Source organism: Phlebotomus argentipes, unplaced genomic scaffold, assembly GCF_947086385.1.
Source record: "Phlebotomus argentipes unplaced genomic scaffold, Phlebotomus argentipes genome assembly contig_15, whole genome shotgun sequence".
In the NCBI taxonomy this organism is placed as follows: Eukaryota; Metazoa; Arthropoda; class Insecta; order Diptera; family Psychodidae; genus Phlebotomus; species Phlebotomus argentipes.
This window is the reverse complement of record NW_026776181.1, coordinates 9,062,617-9,082,505: the sequence shown is the minus strand read 5'-3', so window position 1 is coordinate 9,082,505 and position 19,889 is coordinate 9,062,617. Positions and strand designations below refer to the sequence as shown.

The 19,889-nt window shown below is 46.1% G+C and overlaps 8 protein-coding genes across 9 annotated transcripts; 4 read left to right on the top strand and 4 right to left on the bottom strand.

Annotated features, from left to right (window-relative positions):
• Positions 1–1,030: 1,030 nt before the first annotated feature.
• LOC132262389 (reticulon-4-interacting protein 1 homolog, mitochondrial) lies at positions 1,031–2,816 on the bottom strand. The gene is made up of 4 exons (XM_059761660.1): positions 2,393–2,816; positions 2,120–2,325; positions 1,464–2,057; positions 1,031–1,401 (listed from the first exon to the last, which is right to left on the bottom strand). The coding sequence occupies exons 1-4, from the start codon at positions 2,703–2,705 to the stop codon at positions 1,294–1,296; spliced, it is 1,221 nt and encodes a 406-aa protein (XP_059617643.1). The 5' UTR covers positions 2,706–2,816; the 3' UTR covers positions 1,031–1,293.
• A 32-nt stretch (positions 2,817–2,848) lies between these two features.
• Positions 2,849–5,597, top strand: LOC132262388 (DNA ligase 1). Of its 2 annotated transcripts, XM_059761659.1 has the most exons (4): positions 2,861–2,945; positions 3,008–3,055; positions 3,213–3,569; positions 3,630–5,597. In XM_059761659.1, exons 1-4 carry the CDS (start codon positions 2,926–2,928, stop codon positions 5,527–5,529), a joined length of 2,325 nt encoding a protein of 774 aa, XP_059617642.1. In that variant the 5' UTR covers positions 2,861–2,925; the 3' UTR covers positions 5,530–5,597. The 2 variants fall into 2 exon arrangements, with proteins under 2 accessions (XP_059617641.1, XP_059617642.1); XM_059761658.1 differs by lacking the exon at positions 3,008–3,055 and having other exon boundaries at positions 2,849–2,945; positions 3,091–3,569.
• LOC132262414 (targeting protein for Xklp2-like) lies at positions 5,585–6,614 on the bottom strand. The gene is made up of 3 exons (XM_059761687.1): positions 6,485–6,614; positions 5,740–6,425; positions 5,585–5,677 (listed from the first exon to the last, which is right to left on the bottom strand). Exons 1-3 carry the CDS (start codon positions 6,549–6,551, stop codon positions 5,585–5,587), a joined length of 846 nt encoding a protein of 281 aa, XP_059617670.1. The 5' UTR covers positions 6,552–6,614.
• A 90-nt stretch (positions 6,615–6,704) lies between these two features.
• LOC132263051 (brefeldin A-inhibited guanine nucleotide-exchange protein 1) lies at positions 6,705–12,740 on the top strand. Its single transcript, XM_059762614.1, has 4 exons — positions 6,705–6,868; positions 6,973–7,129; positions 7,194–12,007; positions 12,151–12,740. Exons 2-4 carry the CDS (start codon positions 6,997–6,999, stop codon positions 12,283–12,285), a joined length of 5,082 nt encoding a protein of 1,693 aa, XP_059618597.1. The 5' UTR covers positions 6,705–6,868; positions 6,973–6,996; the 3' UTR covers positions 12,286–12,740.
• A 127-nt stretch (positions 12,741–12,867) lies between these two features.
• Positions 12,868–18,394, top strand: LOC132263054 (vacuolar protein sorting-associated protein 41 homolog). The gene is made up of 8 exons (XM_059762618.1): positions 12,868–12,989; positions 13,101–13,220; positions 13,278–13,917; positions 14,441–14,630; positions 14,698–14,838; positions 16,200–16,400; positions 16,467–17,388; positions 17,448–18,394. Exons 1-8 carry the CDS (start codon positions 12,981–12,983, stop codon positions 17,730–17,732), a joined length of 2,508 nt encoding a protein of 835 aa, XP_059618601.1. The 5' UTR covers positions 12,868–12,980; the 3' UTR covers positions 17,733–18,394.
• LOC132263064 (putative peptidyl-tRNA hydrolase PTRHD1) lies at positions 13,944–14,416 on the bottom strand. The gene has a single exon (XM_059762633.1). The coding sequence runs from the start codon at positions 14,359–14,361 to the stop codon at positions 14,032–14,034; it is 330 nt and encodes a 109-aa protein (XP_059618616.1). The 5' UTR covers positions 14,362–14,416; the 3' UTR covers positions 13,944–14,031.
• LOC132263058 (beta-1,3-galactosyltransferase 6) lies at positions 14,893–16,259 on the top strand. Its single transcript, XM_059762627.1, has one exon. The coding sequence runs from the start codon at positions 14,940–14,942 to the stop codon at positions 16,143–16,145; it is 1,206 nt and encodes a 401-aa protein (XP_059618610.1). The 5' UTR covers positions 14,893–14,939; the 3' UTR covers positions 16,146–16,259.
• On the bottom strand, positions 17,942–19,674 carry LOC132263063 (LSM12 homolog A). Its single transcript, XM_059762631.1, has 4 exons — positions 19,419–19,674; positions 19,038–19,171; positions 18,737–18,976; positions 17,942–18,503 (listed from the first exon to the last, which is right to left on the bottom strand). The coding sequence occupies exons 1-4, from the start codon at positions 19,537–19,539 to the stop codon at positions 18,423–18,425; spliced, it is 576 nt and encodes a 191-aa protein (XP_059618614.1). The 5' UTR covers positions 19,540–19,674; the 3' UTR covers positions 17,942–18,422.
• Between the last annotated feature and the right edge of the window lie 215 nt (positions 19,675–19,889).

Sequence of the window (19,889 nt, the reverse complement as noted above, 5' to 3'; positions counted from 1 at the left end):
TTTGACGTCCTTTTTAAAGTTCATAACAAGACAATATGGAACACGCAATTCATATAAATTGACGGAATGCATTTTAAAGAGCGCATTAAAACGTAAAGAGAAATTGAGAGACTCATTTGCACACTTGGAAATATATTTCAAGAGGAAATTTGTTGATCTCACAACATTTACAGTGCAAAAGATATCACAATTGTAGCATAGAAAAGGTGAAATCGCACCATCAAAATTAAAAGAATAAATCATGTTGCAATTTCAATTAAGCTATTTAATCAATTTAATGAAATGAACCTTTTATTTCGACTTCTTTAGTTTTGATTATATTCATTGCAGTAATTTGTCAGAAAGAGTGACTTTTGACTTGTATATTTTAGTTTAGTGACATTGTATCGATTCTGTTTAGCATAATTCATGAAGTTTTTGTCGTAAATTTATATTTTGTCTGGAACTGAGTTAAATGTTTCATTTAAGGTTGTATTTTTAAATAATTTCCTGCTGAAACCTTTATTTTACTTAAACTGTTTATTAGCATTTTAAAAATCATATAGAAAAATAAATTATGAAGTAATAAATTTCCTTATGAGTTCATAAACTTAAAAATTTGATCATAAACTGCACTTTTTAGCTAGTTTTATTATACATTTTTTGTCGAACACATGAAAAGCGTGTTTCAAATTATATTTATTTTTATTGTTTTTTTTTTGGTATTTGTAATGTATAAATCAATTAAAGTAGCTTTCCTCTTGTGATCTAATTGGTTGTGATCTAAGTGGAAGATGATTAAAGTCTCAATTCACAAGGAAGCACAAAATTCCAGCACGCCTTGAGAAGTTCACGTTGGAGACATCATGTGAGATTGCCCGAGAATCTCGAACATATCAGCAGCCAGTCAGGCATCAATTTTCACCACCACTTTCCCAGCAAATGGGCAAAGTTGAGGCTCCAGCCACGAATTTCGCTAGTGATTGACCACGACACACGAGACAGTGACACTGATCGCGAATAGGTTTTCTGGGGTCACTGATACTGGTGACCAGGACATCACCCCATTTCTATACAGTTTTATTTTCCCGCAATGTGTACAGAAGTATCATCATTTTTCTGTCGCACCGTGGATGTAATAGGTCAGTAGAAGGTTGTCGAAAAGTTTTTTCCTCCACTGTGATTACATGATTAAATCCCCACTAATGGCTTGCGCCGCGCAATCACGAACAGAAGATTCAATTGGGAAGAAAACTGTTACATGCATTTTGCAGAATAGTGAGTATATTCCAACAATTGTACAAATTAGTAATACTATGACAAATCTAAGACTACCTTTCCCCTCAAGTGACCATCCTTTACCCTCTGATAAGCGCCGATTGCATTATCGAATCCATAAACGCTATCAACAACACATCTTAACTGTAAAATTAAAAGAGTGATACGATTTCCACAGGTATGAGTAATATCTATGAGTAACTCACCTTCTCTTGTTCAACCAGTCTCTTCAGGTGCTCCATTCCTCTCTGCAGCGGCACGAAATACCCCCATTTTACCAGGCCACGTCCGCGGCTGTTGTCCTCCAGCAGCGACATGGCATTCCGGACGTTGCCACTGATCAATCCATGTGAATCTATGTTCCTGAGCAGTGGCGAGCTGAACGTTACGTAACTCCCAAAGTCACACTGGATCTTCGAGGCGAAGTTTGGACCACTGCCGGCGCAATCGAGAATTATGTCATAGGGTCCGTTGCTGTGGATGTGCTGCAGAAAGTCCACATCTCCGTAGTCCAGCACGCAATCAGCGCCAAGCGTTGATAGCATGTCGGCACTGTCTCGTGCACCAGTGGCAAAAACATGGACATTCTCGCTTTTCGCTATTTGCACAGCCATCGTGCCCACACCGCCCGAGCCGCCCAAGATTAGAACGCGCTTCCGATTGGAGGAAGTCGTCCGCTGCAACGAGGCGCACAGATTACCGAGGCCCCCGGACAAAAACAGCCCGGACCATGCTGTCAAGCCGCTGTATAAAATGCCACACGCCTCGATATCACTAAGCAGGCGAGGTTTGTGCGTTATCTAGAAAAGAGGCAAAATATTAGTCTCCAAAGCCTTTGGGAAAGCAAATGTCTTGAACTCACAAGTGACGAATCAATCACTGCGTATTGAGAGTGGCATCCTTGCTTATGGGGAGGAATGACACCCCACACAATATCACCAATCCGAAGATCTCTGGGAACACCTAAGCCTCGATAGACAATCTCTCCAACAAAGTCCCTCCCCAGAGTGAGAGGAAACTCAATGTCAGTCCTCCGCATCAAGTTCAGAAGAGTAGCCCCGTATCCACCTGGGAAATAATGGGATGATTATTTTCCGAGCTTCTTAAATTCAAAGGAAAAATTAAATAATCCTACCTATAAGAGCGATATCGATAGGGTTCACAGATGCTGCCTTGATGCGCACCATTACCTCACTTCCTGTCTTCACCTGGGGAATCCTAATATTATCGCTGAACTGTACTTCATCCAGATCTCCATAGGAGTGTATTTGCCAGCCACGCATTTTCATCTTGTGAGGAAATCCGGGTTTTTCCTTATCCCCTTTTTCTTCCTTAACCGCACTTTGTGAAAACGGCCTGACAAACTGCTCTCTCTCAAGTTCTCGCTTGAGTAATTTAGGTCCATTTCTCCACCAAAATCTACTCAAAGCCTTTGTACAGATATTCATCGTATTTTAGTGCAAATTCCTCAGTAGGAAATCCAGACTTAGCAAGAAAATGTTCACAGAAAAATATTTGTTTTTGTTTTCACTCGATGGTCGACTGTAGGTGCTGGCATGCGAGTGGCGAAGTCCGAAAATTAGACGAAAATATGGCGCATTTTTCAGCGTGTGACGAAATAGGTTGTTTACATTTTCATTCGTGATAAAATTGTGTTTTTTACCCAGAATGGCTCAGAAATCAATAACGTGAGTACAGATTATGATGATTGAAGGGCTGTGCTGTATTTAATTGTTGGGAAAATTTGTAGGGACTTCTTCAAGAAAGCACCAAATGCAAAGGAAAATGGTAATGAGAGGTAAGCTAAAAGTATTTTATTTTTTCAATTTTCAGATAATGTCTGCGCTTGTGTGCAGAATGCTAAAACTATCAGCTAGAAGAGGTCTTCTTCGAGATCTCTCGGGCAGTGTTTTTCCTGTATATTCGTTGACTTGTAACATAACCTTGTCTCATAGCCTGGAGGAAAAAGTGGGCAGCAAAGGAAAGAAGCGTGCCCGGATTCTATCATCTAGCAGTGAAGATGAGGCGAAACCGGAGAAGGTTGCTGAGGTGACGAAGAAGAAGCAAGTCCCTAAGAAGAAAAAGGCAGATTCTCCCAAAGACTCCCTGGAAACGACTCCTCAGAAAGAATCTCCCAAATCAGTGAAGGAAGAGATTTCTAGTTCGGAAACTGATTCCTCCTCGCCCAAGAAAGTCTTCTCGATGTTCCAAAAGGACTCCAAGGATTCTAAAGCACCTGATGGCAATGAATATAATCCGGGAAAGAAGGCGTATCATCCAATCAACGATGCAATTTGGAAGCAGAATGAAAAGTACTTATGCAAGAACCTGGTTTTCCTGGTAAACTTACATTTTCTGTACTTATTTTTCAGGGTACCTTATTTGGCTCTGGCGAGGACGTTTCAGCTGATTGAGGAGACATCAGGTCGCTTGAGAATGATTGATATTCTGAGCAATTACTACCGTTCTGTGATCGTTCTGAGTCCTGAAGAGCTTCTGCCCAGCATCTTCTTGTGCCTCAATCAAGTGGCTCCGGCTCATGAGGGGTTGGAATTGGGAATAGCGGAGACAACATTGATGAAGGCCATCGCCCAGAGCACGGGCAGAAGCATGAGCCAATTGAAGAGCGATATCCAGAGCATTGGAGACATTGGCGTCGTGGCAGAGAAATCTCGGAGTAATCAGCGCATGATGTTTACGCCTGCACCACTGCATGTCACTGGCGTGTTCCAGAAGCTTCTGGAGATCGCCAAGATGTCGGGAAATCAAGCCATGGCGAAAAAGGTGGACAAGATTCAATCAATGTTTGTTGCTTGCAAACATTCAGAGGCCAGATTCCTCATTCGTTCCCTCGCTGGGAAGTTACGGATAGGCTTAGCTGAACAATCAGTCTTGCAGGCGATCGCACAGGCTTGCACAGACACTCCACCTAGTCAAGGCTACCCTCCGAAAATTTTAAGCAACCTCAAGAAGCTGGGAGAGGCCAAATTCAAGGCGAGGGTTGATGAGAATGCCCTCCTTGTGAAGACTGCACATTGTGAGTGTCCGGATTATGGCCAGATTGTGCCTGTTTTGCTCAAAGACGGACCATCAGCTCTGCCTGAGAAATGCAAGATGCTTCCAGGGACTCCGGTGAAGCCTATGTTGGCACATCCGACGAAGGACATCCAGGATGTGTTCCAGCGCTTCGACAACATCGACTTCACGTGTGAGTGGAAATACGATGGAGAGAGAGCGCAGATTCACATCAAGGAAAATGGAAGTGTGGCGATCTTCAGTCGCAATCAGGAGAACAACACCACGAAGTATCCGGACATAATTGCCAGAATTGACGCTGTGAAGAAGGATACGGTGGAGTCTTGCATCCTGGATTGCGAAGCGGTGGCTTGGGATGTGGAGAAGCAGCAAATCATGCCGTTTCAGGTGTTGAGCACGAGGAAGCGGAAGGACGCCTCTGAGACTGACATCAAGATTCAAGTGTGTGTCTTCATGTTTGATCTGCTCTTCTTCAATGGAAAGCCTCTAGTGCGAGAGCCTTTGTTCGAGCGCCGACGCCTCCTGCGCGAGAACTTCATCGAAGTCGAAGGCGCGTGGAAGTTCGCGACGAGTCTGGACACGAATGATATAAATGACCTGCAGAACTTTCTCGATGAGTCGGTCAAGGGGAACTGCGAAGGTCTGATGGTGAAGTCTTTGAAACAGGACGCGACGTATGAAATTGCCAAGCGATCGAGGAATTGGCTGAAGCTGAAGAAAGATTATCTGTCAGGAGTTGGAGATTCCCTGGATCTGGTCGTAATTGGCGGATACAGAGGAAAGGGCAGGAGAACGGGGACATTTGGAGGCTTTCTTCTCGCGTGCTTCGATCCCGAAAGAGAGGAATATCAGAGCATTTGCAAAATTGGCACAGGATTCAGCGATGAGGCTCTCCAGGAGCACACTGAGTTTCTTAACCAGCACAAAATTCCCTCGCCGAGATCATACTATCGCTTCGACTCATCCCACCAGCCCGACGACTGGTTTGACGCCGTTCAAGTGTGGGAGGTGAAGTGCGCCGACCTGTCGCTGAGTCCTGTCCACAAGGCCGCTCTGGGCTTGGTAGATCCCAGCAAGGGTATCTCGCTGAGATTCCCGCGGTACATTCGCATCCGGGACGACAAGAAAGTGGAAGATGCCACCAGTGCGCAACAGGTGGTCGAGATGTACTCCAATCAGGATCAGATCAAGAACCAAAAGAACAATTCTAATGCCGCTGAGGATGATTTCTACTGAACGCATCACCTAATACGAAAATTGTATTTGAATATTTCCAATATAAAAATTTTAATTATTTGAATGGATTTGGCCGGGCTCGGAATTCTGTTCTTTTGCGTAGTTGCTTTCTCATTTCTTCCTCTTCCTTCTTCCTCTGGTCTTGCTCCTGAAAAGTCCAATAAAATGGGATTACAAGGAATTCTAAGAGGGTAGTTTGATATATTCTACCTTCTTTATCTTCACTTCTCTTATCTGGCGAGATAATTCGTCGAACCGGCGACGTTCCTCTTGTCTTTTAGTCGTTTGAAGATTAAAAGGAACCACCTGAGTGAGTTTACGTTCCTTCTTCGGCACCCAGGGCTGCTTCCCGAGAGCTTGCGCTGTCCTGGGGGGATCTTTCCTGATCACAATCTTCGGCTTAACAGTCCTTTCAGTTTCTGCCTTATTCCTCAACAGAGCCTGCGACTTTTTCAGAACTGTGGGAGTCTGAGGAACAGTTACTACTGTCTTCTGCTTCACTATCTTCTTTTGCATCTCATGGAGACGCTTGAAATTTGGAGCTGGCTTTGCTCTGAAGTCCGGAACTTTAACATCTCTTGGTGGTTCCTTGCGAACAGGCACAACTGCAACTCTATTAACTCTAAACGTGAGAGTTTTTGCCTTATCCTTCGCACCGGCAATTTGCGGTGGAGGCTTCTTCAGGTTCTCATTGTGTTTCTTCACAGCCTTTGTGAAATCTTTTGGAGCCACTTTTGCATTGTTGACGCGAGTTTGCAGCGGAACTTTCTTCTTAAGCTTTTCAACGATTATCGGAGATTCTTTCGGTTTCTCTTCATTCTGTGGGGCTGTGTTTTCCTTGAAGTCCTCCAATTGTTCATTGAATGCCTCCTTCTCATGACCCGGATGAGGAACCACTGAAATCACATGAAAACTCATTATGATCTCCTCGAGAATATGTCCAATTTGTACTCACAGAAGAAGTATGCGGAATTCTCTAAATTTGGTGAGGCACAATCAATATTATCCCAGTCGAAAGGCATGATTTACGTGGAAAAGTTCTTGGAAAACAACGCCACTTCAATGCACTGTTGCGCTCCTCAACGGACAGTAAAAAAAACTCGACGAGTTTAGACGAGATTTTTCGAAAGTTCGAAAATCGATTAGTTTGGCTCGATGACGTCTCTTGTTTTGACGTTTCAGAATTTGTTCGTGTAATTTTGTAAAAGTGCGACGATATAGATAAAAGTGGAATAACTTGAAAATCGTCGTGAGTAACCAGTGAAAAGACACTGAGTGTGAAAATATGCCATAGTGGGGTCACTTTAAATGACGAAAAGCACTGGTGGATGCCCGAAATGTGGGTGAAAATTGATAGTGAAAATTTGATAAATTTACCAATATGGCTGATGTTATTTTCTCTTTTCCTTCTCTCTACATCATATTTTCATGCGAGACGAGCAGTGGCACGAGTGAAATACGTGTAAGATGCAAAGTAACACCAACAAGACTAAGGAAATGTTTATCGTCAGGGCTCTGGAGAAGATTCTTGCCGATAAAGACATCCGGAGGTCACATCACTCACAGTCGCAGCTGAAGAGGGCCTGCGATGTGGCATTGGGTAATTTCTCTCCCTCCTTGTGTGAAAGACAGCGAAATTAATTGAGCGCGCTGTTTTATTGCAGAGGAGATCAAGCAAGAGTTGAAGGAATCTGGCCAAGTGGAAAATTTGGAGAGCGCCCCGTCGGCTGCGCTGCCGCTGCCCAAGAATGACTCCGCCAACACGATCAATGCGGAGAAGTACTTTCTGCCCTTCGAACTGGCGTGTCAGAGCAAGACGCCGCGAATTGTGGTGACGGCGCTGGATTGCCTGCAGAAACTCATTGCCTATGGACACCTCACGGGAAACATTCCAGACTCCTCGAATCCGGGCAAGTTCCTCATCGATCGCATTGTTACGACGATATGCAATTGCTTCATGGGGCCCCAGACGGACGAAGGGGTGCAGCTGCAGATCATCAAGGCCCTTCTCACTGTCGTCACGTCGCAGTATGTGGAGGTGCACGAGGGCACAGTGCTGCAGGCCGTCCGGACGTGCTATGACATCTACCTGTCCAGTAAAAATCTCATCAATCAAACAACTGCGCGCGCTACGCTCACCCAAATGCTGAACGTGATCTTCACCCGGATGGAGCACCAGGCGACCGAGGTTGGGATGAGCTCGGGCGCCTCGGACAGTGGCAGTGACATGAAAGCCATCGGCGAGGAGTTGTCCGTGGAGGAGATTGCACGAAGTGTGCTTGATGAGATCATAGCTAATGCAGTGGCGATGGCTGAGGCCACTGTAAACGGATCGAGTGGCAACAGTGCCATTCCCGAGAGTGGCACAATCGTGAGAATACCGTCCCAGGAGAGTGTGGAGACCCACAGTGAGAATGACGCCATCGTGACGGCAAAGTTCACGCACATTCTCCAGAAAGATGCATTCCTCGTGTTTCGCGCCCTGTGCAAGCTCTCAATGAAACCATTGCCTGACGGAACTCCAGATCCCAAGTCACATGAGTTGCGCTCCAAAGTCCTCTCGCTGCACCTACTTCTGTCCATTCTGCAGAACGCCGGGCCGGTGTTTCGCTCCAATGAGATGTTCATCATGGCTATTAAGCAGTATTTGTGCGTGGCACTCTCGAAAAATGGCGTGAGTTCGGTGCCAGAAGTGTTTGAACTGTCCCTGTCGATCTTTGTGGCCTTGCTGTCGAACTTCAAGGTGCATCTGAAGAAGCAAATCGAGGTGTTCTTCAAGGAGATCTTCCTCAACATCCTGGAAACCACAAGTTCCTCCTTTGACCACAAGTGGATGGTGATCCAAGCATTGACGCGCATCTGTGCCGACGCTCAGAGCGTTGTGGACATCTACGTAAACTACGACTGTGACTTCTCGGCTGCAAATCTCTTCGAGAGGCTCGTGAATGACTTATCAAAGATCGCCCAAGGGCGTCAAGCGCTAGAACTGGGCGCCACACCCAACCAGGAGAAGAGCATGCGAATTCGAGGTCTGGAGTGTCTTGTGTCCATACTCAAGTGCATGGTGGAGTGGAGTAAGGATTTGTATGTGAATCCAAATCTGCAGACGACTCTGGGAGAGCCGGCGAAAGTTATTACGGCGAGTGTTGAGGAGCCAATGGGTTCTCTAAAGTCCCATGGAGGCTCCAATCTTAGTTTGAACTCCACGGGCAGCACGAACACGAACGGTGGTGGGAATCGAGAGGTGTTGGATTTGCCGGAGGAACTGGAGGAGCGCAAACAACGCAAGGAGATCATGGAAATGGGCATTGACATGTTCAACAGGAAGCCGAAGAAGGGAGTGGCTTTCCTGCAGGAGCGTGGCCTTTTGGGAGATTCTGTAGAGGCGATAGCGAAGTGGCTTCACGAGGATGATCGTCTGGACAAGACAGTGATTGGCGATTATTTGGGTGAGAATGATGATCACTGCAAGAAGGTGATGTGCGCATACATAGACGCGATGGATTTTGATGAGTTGGACATTGTGGCGGCGCTGAGGCACTTCCTAGAAGGATTCCGTTTGCCCGGAGAGGCTCAGAAGATTGACAGATTGATGGAGAAATTTGCCAGTCGTTATTGTGACTGTAATCCGAATAATACCCTCTTTGCCAGTGCTGACACGGTTTATGTGCTGGCGTTCAGCGTGATAATGCTCACAACGGATCTGCACTCACCTCAGGTGAAGAACAAGATGACAAAGGAGCAATATATAAAGCTCAATAGGGGGATTAGTGATTCGAAGGACTTGCCAGAGGAGTATTTGTCACAGATATACGATGAGATTGCTGGGCATGAGATCAAAATGAAGAACACGAGTGTTACGAAGCCAGGAGGCAATCGGCAGATCATCATCAACGAGAAGAAGCGCAAGTTGTTGTGGAATATGGAAATGGAGGCGATCTCCACCACGGCGAAGAACCTGATGGAGTCTGTGTCACACTTCAAGTCACCTTTCACGTCGGCCAAGCACTTGGAGCACGTAAGACCCATGTTCAAGATGGCTTGGACACCTTTCCTGGCCGCCTTTTCGGTTGGTCTGCAAGATTGCGATGACACAGAGATCGCGAGCCTCTGTCTGGATGGGATTCGATGTGCCATTCGGATTGCGTGCATCTTCCACATGACTCTGGAGAGGGATGCGTACGTGCAAGCTCTGGCGCGGTTCACTCTGCTCACGGCCAACTCGCCCATTACGGAGATGAAGGCGAAGAACATTGACACGATCAAGACGCTGATCATGGTGGCACACACAGATGGCAATTACCTGGGCAGCAGTTGGCTGGACATTGTGAAGTGCATCTCTCAACTGGAGTTGGCGCAGCTGATTGGCACTGGCGTGAGGCCACAGTATCTCTCAGGGCCGACAACGCATCGTGATGCTCTGGATCCGAGTGTGAAGGAGCACATTGGTGAGACGAGCTCCCAGAGTGTCGTTGTGGCCGTCGATCGCATCTTCACGGGATCCATACGACTGGATGGTGATGCTATTGTGGATTTTGTTCGCGCACTGTGTCAAGTGTCGATGGATGAACTCCACGGACACCAGCCGAGGATGTTCTCGTTGCAGAAGATTGTGGAGATTTCGTACTACAACATGGGCAGAATCAGGCTTCAGTGGTCACGCATATGGCAAGTGTTGGGTGATCACTTCAATGCTGTGGGATGCAATACAAATGAGGAAATTGCATTCTTCGCCCTGGACTCGCTGAGGCAGCTATCGATGAAGTTTATTGAGAAAGGGGAGTTCACGAACTTCCGCTTTCAGAAGGATTTCCTGAGGCCTTTTGAGCACATCATGAAGAAGAATCACTCGCCCGCAATTAGGGACATGGTTGTCCGATGTCTGGCGCAAATGGTGAACTCACAAGCGCACAATATCAAATCTGGGTGGAAGAACATCTTCTCGGTGTTCCACTTGGCGGCCGGAGATCACGATGAGGGCATTGTGGAGTTGGCATTCCAGACAACGGGAAAGATCATTACGGACTTGTACCAGCGCCAATTTCACATAATGATCGACTCATTCCAGGACGCTGTGAAGTGTTTGTCGGAGTTTGCGTGCAATGCTCGCTTCCCGGATACGAGCATGGAGGCAATCAGGCTGGTGAGGACGTGCGCTCTCTGTGTGCACAGTGCTCCGCATCTGTTTGCCGAGCACGCGGGCATGGAGAATGATGTGGCTGTCTCGGAGGAGGACAGAGTGTGGGTGCGCGGATGGTTTCCGATGCTCTTCTCCCTGTCGTGTGTGGTGAATCGATGCAAGTTGGACGTGAGAACTCGAGGATTGACCGTGCTGTTCGAGATTGTGAAGAATCATGGAGATGCCTTCAAAGCCAATTGGTGGCGGGATTTGTTCAACATTCTGTTCCGCATCTTCGACAACATGAAGTTGCCAGAACAGCACACGGAGAAGGCAGAGTGGATGACGACGACGTGCAATCATGCCCTGTATGCGATTGTGGATGTCTTCACGCAATACTTTGACATCCTCGGGCCGCTGCTCCTGCACGATCTCTACACGCAATTGCACTGGTGTGTGCAGCAGAACAATGAACAACTGGCCAGATCGGGAACGAATTGCCTGGAGAATCTTGTGATCTCGAATGGGTTGAAGTTCACCGAGGAGACGTGGGACAGCACTTGCCAGTGCATGTTGGACATCTTCAACAACACTCTTCCGTCGGAATTGCTGACCTGGCGACCTGATCCCAACTTCGTGGCCTCGAGTGCTGGGAATCACAATCGGCACGGCAGCGCGAATGCGCTGGAGAACGGCGAGGTGAGGCATGGTATCCTCAAGAGGGCGAACTCCCATCATTCGGTGATGTACACGGGCCCGGAGGAGATGATGGGCAAGGTGGTGGATCACGGATCGAATAGTCTTTTTGCTAGTCTTCATATAAAGTGCGTGGTGCAACTGGAGCTGATCCAGACGATAGACAATATAATCTTCTTTCCGGCCACGTCGCGGAAGGAGGACGCCGAGACACTGGCTCTGGCCACGGCGGATCTCACGGGGGGTGTCTCTAGTCACACGGAGTGTCAGCGCGAAGAACAGGGGATGTACAGTTACCTCACGACACCGCATCTGCTCAAGTTGACCGACTGCCTGATGCAGAGTCACAGATTCGCCAAGCAATTCAACGTGAACACGGAACAGAAGAATGTGCTGTGGAAGGCGGGCTTCAAGGGGTCCGTGCGGCCTAATCTGCTGAAGCAGGAGACACAGTCACTGGCGTGCGTCTTGAGGATATTCTTCAAGCTGTACAACGATGAGAATCGACGCACGGACTGGATGGATGTGGAGAGGAGGCTCATAGCGGTGAGTCAGGAAGCGTTGGAGTACTTTCTTAATCTCCAGAGCGAAACACACAGAGAAACGTGGACGTCCATTCTCCTACTCGTCCTCACGCGCCTCCTCAAGATGCCGGACAATAGAGTGAGTAGTAAATCCTGCGATCATTCTATAGATTTATTCAATGATGTTTACCGACTGTTTCGCAAATCAACACTGAAACATGTTTCACGTTTCTTGATTTGAAATTATGTGTGTTTTAACCAAAAATGTTGTCTCTTTTCCAGTTTGCCGCTCACATAACACATTATTATGCTTTACTGTGTGAGATTATGTGCTTTGACTTGAAACCTGAACTCAGAAGTGTCCTTAGGCGAGTTTTCCTGAGAATTGGGCCTGTCTTCAATGTCACAACTCCATAACATCGCTAAGGATTATATTATTACACATATGTAATATTCCAGAGTAGGATCACTAAAAAGAGAAAATAGTAAAGACATTGTGAGAGAGGAGGAAGTACACTAATTTCATACATGAACCTTTTTGCGTAGGTGGATTTCGTAGACGGAGGAAAAAGAAATTAAATGTTTTTAGAATTGCGATAGAAGTGAAATCAAAATGGAAAAATTAAAAATTGTTATTCGTATTATGCAGCAATCGCAAGTGCTAGTGCTTTCCTTATATTTTCTAATTTATACTTCAATTGACATCTATTCCACGTGAAGACATGCATTCGCATAATAAATTCTTTATTTATCCACTTATTGAGTTATTGAATAGTTGCATAGATTGAATACGACGTTAAAAATTGTCTCTAAACTTTGATGTTTGTAAATTGTAAATGGTAATGAAAATAAATTTTATTTAAAAAATACAACCATGAATATGAATTGCGTTGAAGTTGGTCCGAGTATAGATTTTCACTCTGTGTGGCTGATAAACCCCTCGCGGAATTCCTTCTGCCCCTCTTTTTCGACCAGTTGGACCAGTTGTGAGTCACTGACATTTCTCGAGCGAAAAACAAAAAGTGTACAAGAAGTGGTTATATTTTTATCTATTGTTTTTATTAGTATTTTTCCCTTTTCTCGCAAAAATTACGCATTCGCGTGAGGAAGCGATGTCTGAGGTGCGAAGTGTGATTGAATAGTGAGGAAACACGGGCTATTTTGAGTGTTTTCCGCCCACTTTCTCCGAGTCGATTCTGTTGTGGCTCAATGTCGATTGTCCTTTCTTTCAGGAGACGGAGAGCTTTGCTGAAGAGGATGTGGAACCCAAACTCAAGTACATTCGCATGTCAAATGACCTGCAGAACATCCTCAACAAGGACACCATCAGCTGCATCGCCGTCCACTCAAAGGTGCTCTCGGTTGAGTGAGGAAAAGAGAGTGGATGATAGTGTTGTTTGTTTTTGCAGTTCCTCTGCATCGGCACACACTGGGGCGAAGTCCATCTGCTGGACCACCAGGGGAACACTGTGAGCCAGAAGGCGAATGTGCCCCATCACATGGTGGCGGTGAATCAGATCTCGGTGGACGGGAAAGGGGAGCACATAGGCACATGCTCAGACGACGGCATGGTGATCATCAGTGGCCTCTGCACGGATGAGAATAATCAAAAGATAAACATCGGGAAGGCCGTGAGGAGCATCTGCCTTGACCCGCTCTACCACAAGTCTGGCTTCGGTCGGAAATTCATTGTGGGCGACAACAAGCTGAGTCTGTACGAGAAGACCTTCCTGAAGAGCCTCAAGTCGACGGTGCTGAGTGAGTCCGAGGGCAATGTCTCCTCCATAGCCTGGAACAATCAATTTGTGGCGTGGTCCAGCTCACTGGGCGTCAGAGTGTTCGACTTGAGCGAGAGGTGCTCTCTGGGGCTCATCAGATGGGAGCAGCCCAAGTCTCTGTCCCTCACGGACTTCCGTTGCAATCTGCGATGGTCCAGCTCAACCACCCTCCTCATCGGCTGGGTGGACACCATCCGCATCTGCGTGATACGCAAGAGGAACAGCATAGAAGTGTCCACGAGGGACTTGCCTGGATTTATAGTGGATCCCGGTGAGAAAAAGTCCCAAATTTTCCCATTTCCCATTTATTTCTAGACTTGGTATCAAATTGGGACAAAAGTACGCAATTTCTCATCCCTTCATGTTGATTTCTATGCACATCTTGTCAATGAGTGGGAAGACTCGCTTTGAGGAGTTCTTCCAGTCTTTGCCAATCAGCTTCTGGCTGCATTTCAGTGCAGGCACACGTGATTATGTTCTCTGGCTGCTCTATCCACATCTTGTGATGAATTCCTTGCTGCTCCAGCAATGTTCCCACGGACTGCAAAGCCGCCTCGCCGGGCACTTGAATGATCTTTACCGAAGCCTCTTGAGTGGGTGAATACACACGACGTGCGTGATTCACGGCAGAAGTGGCGTGACACGCTTGAGCCACCAAAGCTCCAGCATTCCACACCAAATCACTCCTCACGAAAACACACTGCACGAGCTTCATGGTGTTTTTGTTTTGACAATTTGAGTCATCTTTTCAAGGGGCAAATAACTCATCGAATCATCTGGCTCTTCTCTTCTAGTATCAACATTCCAGACCGATTTCTTTGTCTGCGGTCTTGCGCCCTTGGAAGCCAATCAACTGGTCGTCCTGGGAGTCCCCAAAGAACGTGATTTGGAGAATAACAAATCCCTGAGGCCTATTCTTAGTGTTCTTCTCTACAAGACCTGCGACTATGTGGAGATTTGCACAGATAGTCTCTCCCTAAGAGGGTAAGAAAATCAATTTCCCTTCACTTCTTGAGTAAAGAGAAAAATTAAATGGTATTTCTTTCGGCAGATATCAAGAATTCCAATGCAATGATTACTTCCTGGACTGCCTTATCGAGGAGAATCAATATTTCATAGTGTCACCAAAGGATATCGTCGTGGCCAGTCCTTATGAGCACGACGATAGGATTCAATGGCTAATCGAGCATGGGTGAGTATTATTCCTCAGATAAAATCCCCTTGGCTTGTCAAGAACTCTTTCCATAACCTCACTCTGAGGTGTTTTCTCTTTGGACGTTTGTGGGTGGAAAAATGAGGAGTAATGACTTTAATAGTCGTCTGCTGAACATATTTATTGCAATAAGTGCATTCTCACTGGGAACATTCATCGCTCTGATGATGGTCAGTGAGAAATTGGTGGACAAAGCATCTGTGCAAGACTTCCAAGCAGGGAGCTTGAGAGACAACATTGCTCCAAAGAAACCCCATCACTTCCTGGTGATTCTGGTGGCAACTGCGGCCGGAAATGTCCCACAAAGGAATGCCATGAGAGAGACATGGTTCAAGAATGGATATCTCTGGAAATCGGACATTCCTTACGACCCGAATGCTGTTTATATTCCTCTCTACGATCCGGAGACGGGATTTATTCGTCCGGAGACTCCAGACATTCAGTCGTACAGTTTGAGTGTGTACAGAAAGTGGCATGCGAAGTACAAAACCATCAACCCAGAACTGGACGGTCAGAAGATGGGCAACATTTCGCTTGCGCACTACTTTGCGATTGGAACGGCAGGTTTGAGTGCTTCGGAAGTGACGGAATTGAAGGAAGAAGAGAGGAAGCATGGAGATATTCTTATGCTGGACAGCATCTGGGATAGTTATGGCAATTTAACGAGGAAATTGCTGGAGAGTTTCCACACATTAGATGAGAAGTTCAGCTTTGACTATCTGCTGAAGTGTGATGATGATACTTTTGTGGATTTGGCAATCTTGCTCCAGGACTTGCAGAGTTATCACACACAGCTGAAGATTGTGTATGAGAAGAGGAAGAATCTGGGCCCCATTCCGAGGCTCTACTGGGGATACTTTCACGGCAGGGCGCATGTAAAGACAGCCGGTCAGTGGAAGGAGCAGAACTACGATCTCTGCGATAGGTATCTGCCTTATGCTCTTGGCGGAGGCTATGTCGTGTCTGGGAACATCGTGAGACAGTTATCGCAGCAGAAGGATGTTCTGAAGGTGTTCAAGAGCGAGGATATCTCGGTGGGAAGCTGGCTTGCGCCCTTCAGGGATGTTTATCGTCGACACGACGTGCGTTTCGACACAGCATTCATGGCCAGAAAGTGCCAAAGCTACCATATAGTGCTTCACAAGCGCTCGGCTGAGGACATGAGGCATTTTCAGAGTGGCTTTACATGCTCCCAGATCCAGAATGACGCCATCAGACGACCAAAGGAGTACTTTTACAATTGGCAAAAGCCACCGACTCAGTGCTGCGATATCTCTGTCAATTGACGAGAAATTCCCCCTAATTGATTGTTTTGCTGCCTTTCTCTCTTCCTCCGTCAGGCGGTTCGAGCAAGCAATAGATGTGATATCAGTCCACGGAGGCCGATACTCGCTGGTGAGCGTGGCGAGGCTCTATCTAGATCACTTACTCTCCCTTGGACTGTACGAGGATGCCGCCAAGCTGTGTCTGCGGGCGTTTGGGAATGATAAGTTGCTGTGGGAAGAGGAGGTGTACAAGTTCGTGAAGGTGCAGCAGTTGAGGTGAGTTTTGAAGTCTATAAAAGCCTGGAAACATATTTATTCTCGTGGTTTTTTTTGCTCCTGAAGGGCTGTAAGTATGTATCTGCCACGGAGTGCAGACTGCAAGCTCAATCCACATGTCTACGAGATGGTTCTCTATGAGTATCTGAAGCTGGATCCCCCGGGATTCCTGGCGCTGATCAAGGAGTGGCACCCGATGCTCTACAACACGTCTGCTGTGATAAATGCCATTCAGGATCACTACAATGAGAAGGACAAGAGTATTCTTCTTGAGTCCCTGGCGATACTCTACTCGCACGAGGAGAAGTACGAGAAAGCTCTGGCCATGTACTTGAAGCTGCAGCACAAGGATGTTTTTGCATTGATAAGGAAACACAATCTCTACTCAGTGATTCATCGGATGATTGTGGCTCTGATGCAGTTGGACACTGAGAAGGCCATCGCGATGCTGCTGGAGAAGGACAAGATATCGTCAGATGTGGTTGTGGCGCAGCTGGAGACAAGAGAGGACTTTCTCTTTCTCTATCTGGACGCACAGGATCGGGTGGATCCGAGTGGGAAATTTCACTGGAAGATGGTGGGATTGTATGCAAAGTATGCGAGGGAAAAACTACTGCCATTCCTCAAGAGGTCCAACAAGTATCCAATCCAAGAGGCGTATGACATCTGCAAGGAGAAGCTGTACTATCCGGAAATGGTGTTTCTGCTGGGCAGAATGGGAAATACCAGGGAAGCCCTGTCGATATTGCTGCACAAGCTGGAGAATGTTCAGCTGGGCATTGAGTTTTGCAAGGATAACGACGACATGGACTTATGGAATGACTTGATTAATGAGTCTCTGGACAAGCCGCACGTGATGACAAAGCTTTTGGATGGAATTGCTGGCTATATCAATCCAGAATTGCTAGTGAGTAAGATAAAGCTGGGCCAGAAGATTCCCGGACTCAAGAAATCCCTCATCAAGACACTCAAAGACTACAGCCTTCAGGTAAAAGACACTGGGTGATGGAGACTGTGCAAATTGCTGACTTTTGCCTGTCATTTCAGGTTACCATCCAGGACGGTTGCAACCAGATTCTCGTGACGGACTACTTCAACCTGCACGAGAGACTGTACAAGACTCAGCAGAAGGCCATTCACATTTCCAGCGACTTCCAGTGCGGCATGTGTCGACGGAGCGTCCTGGCCAAGGAGTCAGCCTTACACAGTAGCTCCCAAGCCAATGGGAAGCACGATATTGTGGCGTTTAACTGTCGACACGTGTTTCACGAGAACTGCTTGCCGGACAAGTACACAGACTTTTGCACAGTTTGCAAGTCGTCTAAGAAGTGAAGCGAAATTCTCATCAATTCTCTGCTGCGCGTGAATCCATCGCTGGTAAGCTGCAACTCCTCCCCACGTTTGTTTTGTTCATTTGTAAGTTATAGAGATCGTGTATTATTTCTGTTGCTATATTTTAAATGGAGAAAAGAGAAGAGTGTTTTTTAAAAGGCAATAAAAGTCCACCATTTAGACACAAAAGTGAGGAAAAGACGATTGAGTAAAGGTAAATTATTTATTGATGGAAATTTCCTTATGAGAAAAAAGTTTTGAAAAAGAAATCACAAGAAAAGTCATCAGCACGTTTGAAAAGAAATTTCGATTCTCAAAAGAAACTTTCAAAGAGATTATATTCCTTGATGGTTTTTGTTTTGTTTTTTAGAGAGAGAAAAATGATAAATACTGCAGGCATTCTACTCGATTTTTCCTTCTTTATTTTATTTCATTCCTTCTTCCAGAGAGAAAATGATAAATCAAAAAAAATTGCCAATCTATTGTATTAGGAGGGAAAGTTTGAAAAGTTGTAATTGGATTCTGACTAATTCAAGTTGATTTTTGGCTGTTTCATTCTGACCAATTCGGCTTTTGTTCTGCCTTTCTTGTTTTGTTTTTTGTTCTCAGAGTGTCTGCTGTCAATTGCTCAATATAAATATATTCTCTTTTCCTCTTCCTTTTTTCTTCTTCTTCAAATCATAATTTAAATTAATTGGCTGATACTGCGGGTATTCCTTGATTATTGGTAGCTGATGATGTGGCGGCTGAATCCGTTAGATACTTCTCCACCTGGCAAAGATATTGCAATCGGTCAGTCTCAAATATTTCTCATCGAGGCATTACAATCCCTGGTCAGCGTATTACGCACACTTTTTCAGATGTACTGACAGAAGTTTTACATAACTTTCGTTCTGGACGGTCAGCTTCAAATATAATCTGCCACAACTCGATTTGACCTCTACTCAATTCTTGAGTGTGCATAATTCATTGACCAGCGATTGTGGGGTGAAGTGTGAACTCACGATTTTCTTCACATAAGTCAGTTGTTTGGAGTCTGGATTCCCGGCGACATTGTCTACTTTGTATGGAGGTGATATAGTGACATCGTTGAAGACGACTATGTTGGGGCCGGACCACGTAACTTGATCAATTGTCTTAGAAATCGCTATGAAGAGTTTCTGGCCGTCGGGACTCACGCCAGCCGCGAGAGCCGTCACCAGGCGCTTCTTCTGTTCCAGCGTGTTCCTCAATCTGGTGGTCAACTGCAAAGACAGGCGGTTTGTCAGTTTGCCGCGGCATCAGTCTAAGTCATGGTCAACTTACTCGTTGGAGATTTAATGACTGTGGAGGATCTGGCTTTGTACTAACTTCCTTCTTCACCTGAACGTCGCCACACAAGCTTAGATTCACCATGAAGACATCGTGCTGCTTCACGTTCCCGCTCACGGCAGTGCATTCTGTTGTTTTGGGGTGTGCATTAAGGAAAATTACATAGGAAAAGTGCATAACCTAGAAAAGTTGTGAAAATTTCCCAACAGCCATGAAAAATGCTGCCTTCTTCCGACATATTCAAAGCGCCTCATTGTCCTCTTCCGGGCTTCCTTCGAGGTTGCAGGCGACTGAAAAGAGACCAAGCATGCGATGCGGTGGGAGCAGAAGCCCCCATGTGTGCCCCTTCTGGGGCTTTTCAGCGTAAAAGGATACTCAAAATCAAGATCTTGGTGCTCTGGTCGAACGCCAGAACTTCTCCCTCGATATTTTGATTGAAACAAGTGGTACACACAACTGTACTGCCAATGGAAAAACAATCATTTACAGCAGCCATCTCTCACTTCGATGGTTCACGGGGATTCACACACACTTTTCCTCGAGTTACTGTACGCGGAGAGTTTTCAGAAAGAGATCATCAAAATCAAAACAGCAAAATCTCTATTGCTTTGACACATCCGCCATCTTGCTCGTCATCTGGCCGCGCGGCGACTCGCCAATAGGCCTTTTCGCCGTACACGGCGAAATGTGCGTAAAATAATAAATTTCGCCTTTATTACTGTCTGCATCACAAAATGAAGTGGATTTCATACAAAATATTTGCATTTCTTATCAAGTAATGCCATAAAAATGTATTTTAGAGGCCGAAGTAATGTTTTGTTCGGTTTCGCGCCATTCGGCAATAGA

Excerpts from the sequence above, each read along its gene's own strand:
- LOC132263063 (XM_059762631.1), bottom strand. The coding sequence starts at position 19,539 with ATGGCTGCTGTAAATGATTGTTTTTCCATTGGCAGTACAGTTGTGTGT. Across the intron at positions 19,172-19,418 it reads CACCAAGATCTTGATTTTGA|AATGCACTGCCGTGAGCGGG; the intron begins GTATCCTTTTAC and ends CCAAAACAACAG. Across the intron at positions 18,504-18,736 it reads TGACTTATGTGAAGAAAATC|GTGGAGAAGTATCTAACGGA; the intron begins GTGAGTTCACAC and ends TATCTTTGCCAG.
- LOC132263054 (XM_059762618.1), top strand. Across the intron at positions 14,839-16,199 it reads CAATGGCTAATCGAGCATGG|GCGGTTCGAGCAAGCAATAG; the intron begins GTGAGTATTATT and ends TTCCTCCGTCAG. Across the intron at positions 17,389-17,447 it reads TCAAAGACTACAGCCTTCAG|GTTACCATCCAGGACGGTTG; the intron begins GTAAAAGACACT and ends CTGTCATTTCAG.
- LOC132262389 (XM_059761660.1), bottom strand. The coding sequence starts at position 2,705 with ATGAATATCTGTACAAAGGCTTTGAGTAGATTTTGGTGGAGAAATGGA. Across the intron at positions 2,326-2,392 it reads TATCGATATCGCTCTTATAG|GTGGATACGGGGCTACTCTT; the intron begins GTAGGATTATTT and ends ATTATTTCCCAG. Across the intron at positions 1,402-1,463 it reads GACTGGTTGAACAAGAGAAG|TTAAGATGTGTTGTTGATAG; the intron begins GTGAGTTACTCA and ends TTAATTTTACAG.
- LOC132262414 (XM_059761687.1), bottom strand. The coding sequence starts at position 6,551 with ATGCCTTTCGACTGGGATAATATTGATTGTGCCTCACCAAATTTAGAG. Across the intron at positions 6,426-6,484 it reads GAATTCCGCATACTTCTTCT|TGGTTCCTCATCCGGGTCAT; the intron begins GTGAGTACAAAT and ends ATGTGATTTCAG. Across the intron at positions 5,678-5,739 it reads GAGAAGTGAAGATAAAGAAG|GAGCAAGACCAGAGGAAGAA; the intron begins GTAGAATATATC and ends TGGACTTTTCAG.
- LOC132263051 (XM_059762614.1), top strand. The coding sequence starts at position 6,997 with ATGCAAAGTAACACCAACAAGACTAAGGAAATGTTTATCGTCAGGGCT. Across the intron at positions 7,130-7,193 it reads GGCCTGCGATGTGGCATTGG|AGGAGATCAAGCAAGAGTTG; the intron begins GTAATTTCTCTC and ends GTTTTATTGCAG. Across the intron at positions 12,008-12,150 it reads TCAAGATGCCGGACAATAGA|TTTGCCGCTCACATAACACA; the intron begins GTGAGTAGTAAA and ends TCTCTTTTCCAG.
- LOC132262388 (XM_059761658.1), top strand. The coding sequence starts at position 3,094 with ATGTCTGCGCTTGTGTGCAGAATGCTAAAACTATCAGCTAGAAGAGGT. Across the intron at positions 3,570-3,629 it reads ATTTGGAAGCAGAATGAAAA|GGTACCTTATTTGGCTCTGG; the intron begins GTACTTATGCAA and ends CTTATTTTTCAG.
- LOC132263058 (XM_059762627.1), top strand. The coding sequence starts at position 14,940 with ATGAGGAGTAATGACTTTAATAGTCGTCTGCTGAACATATTTATTGCA.
- LOC132263064 (XM_059762633.1), bottom strand. The coding sequence starts at position 14,361 with ATGAAGCTCGTGCAGTGTGTTTTCGTGAGGAGTGATTTGGTGTGGAAT.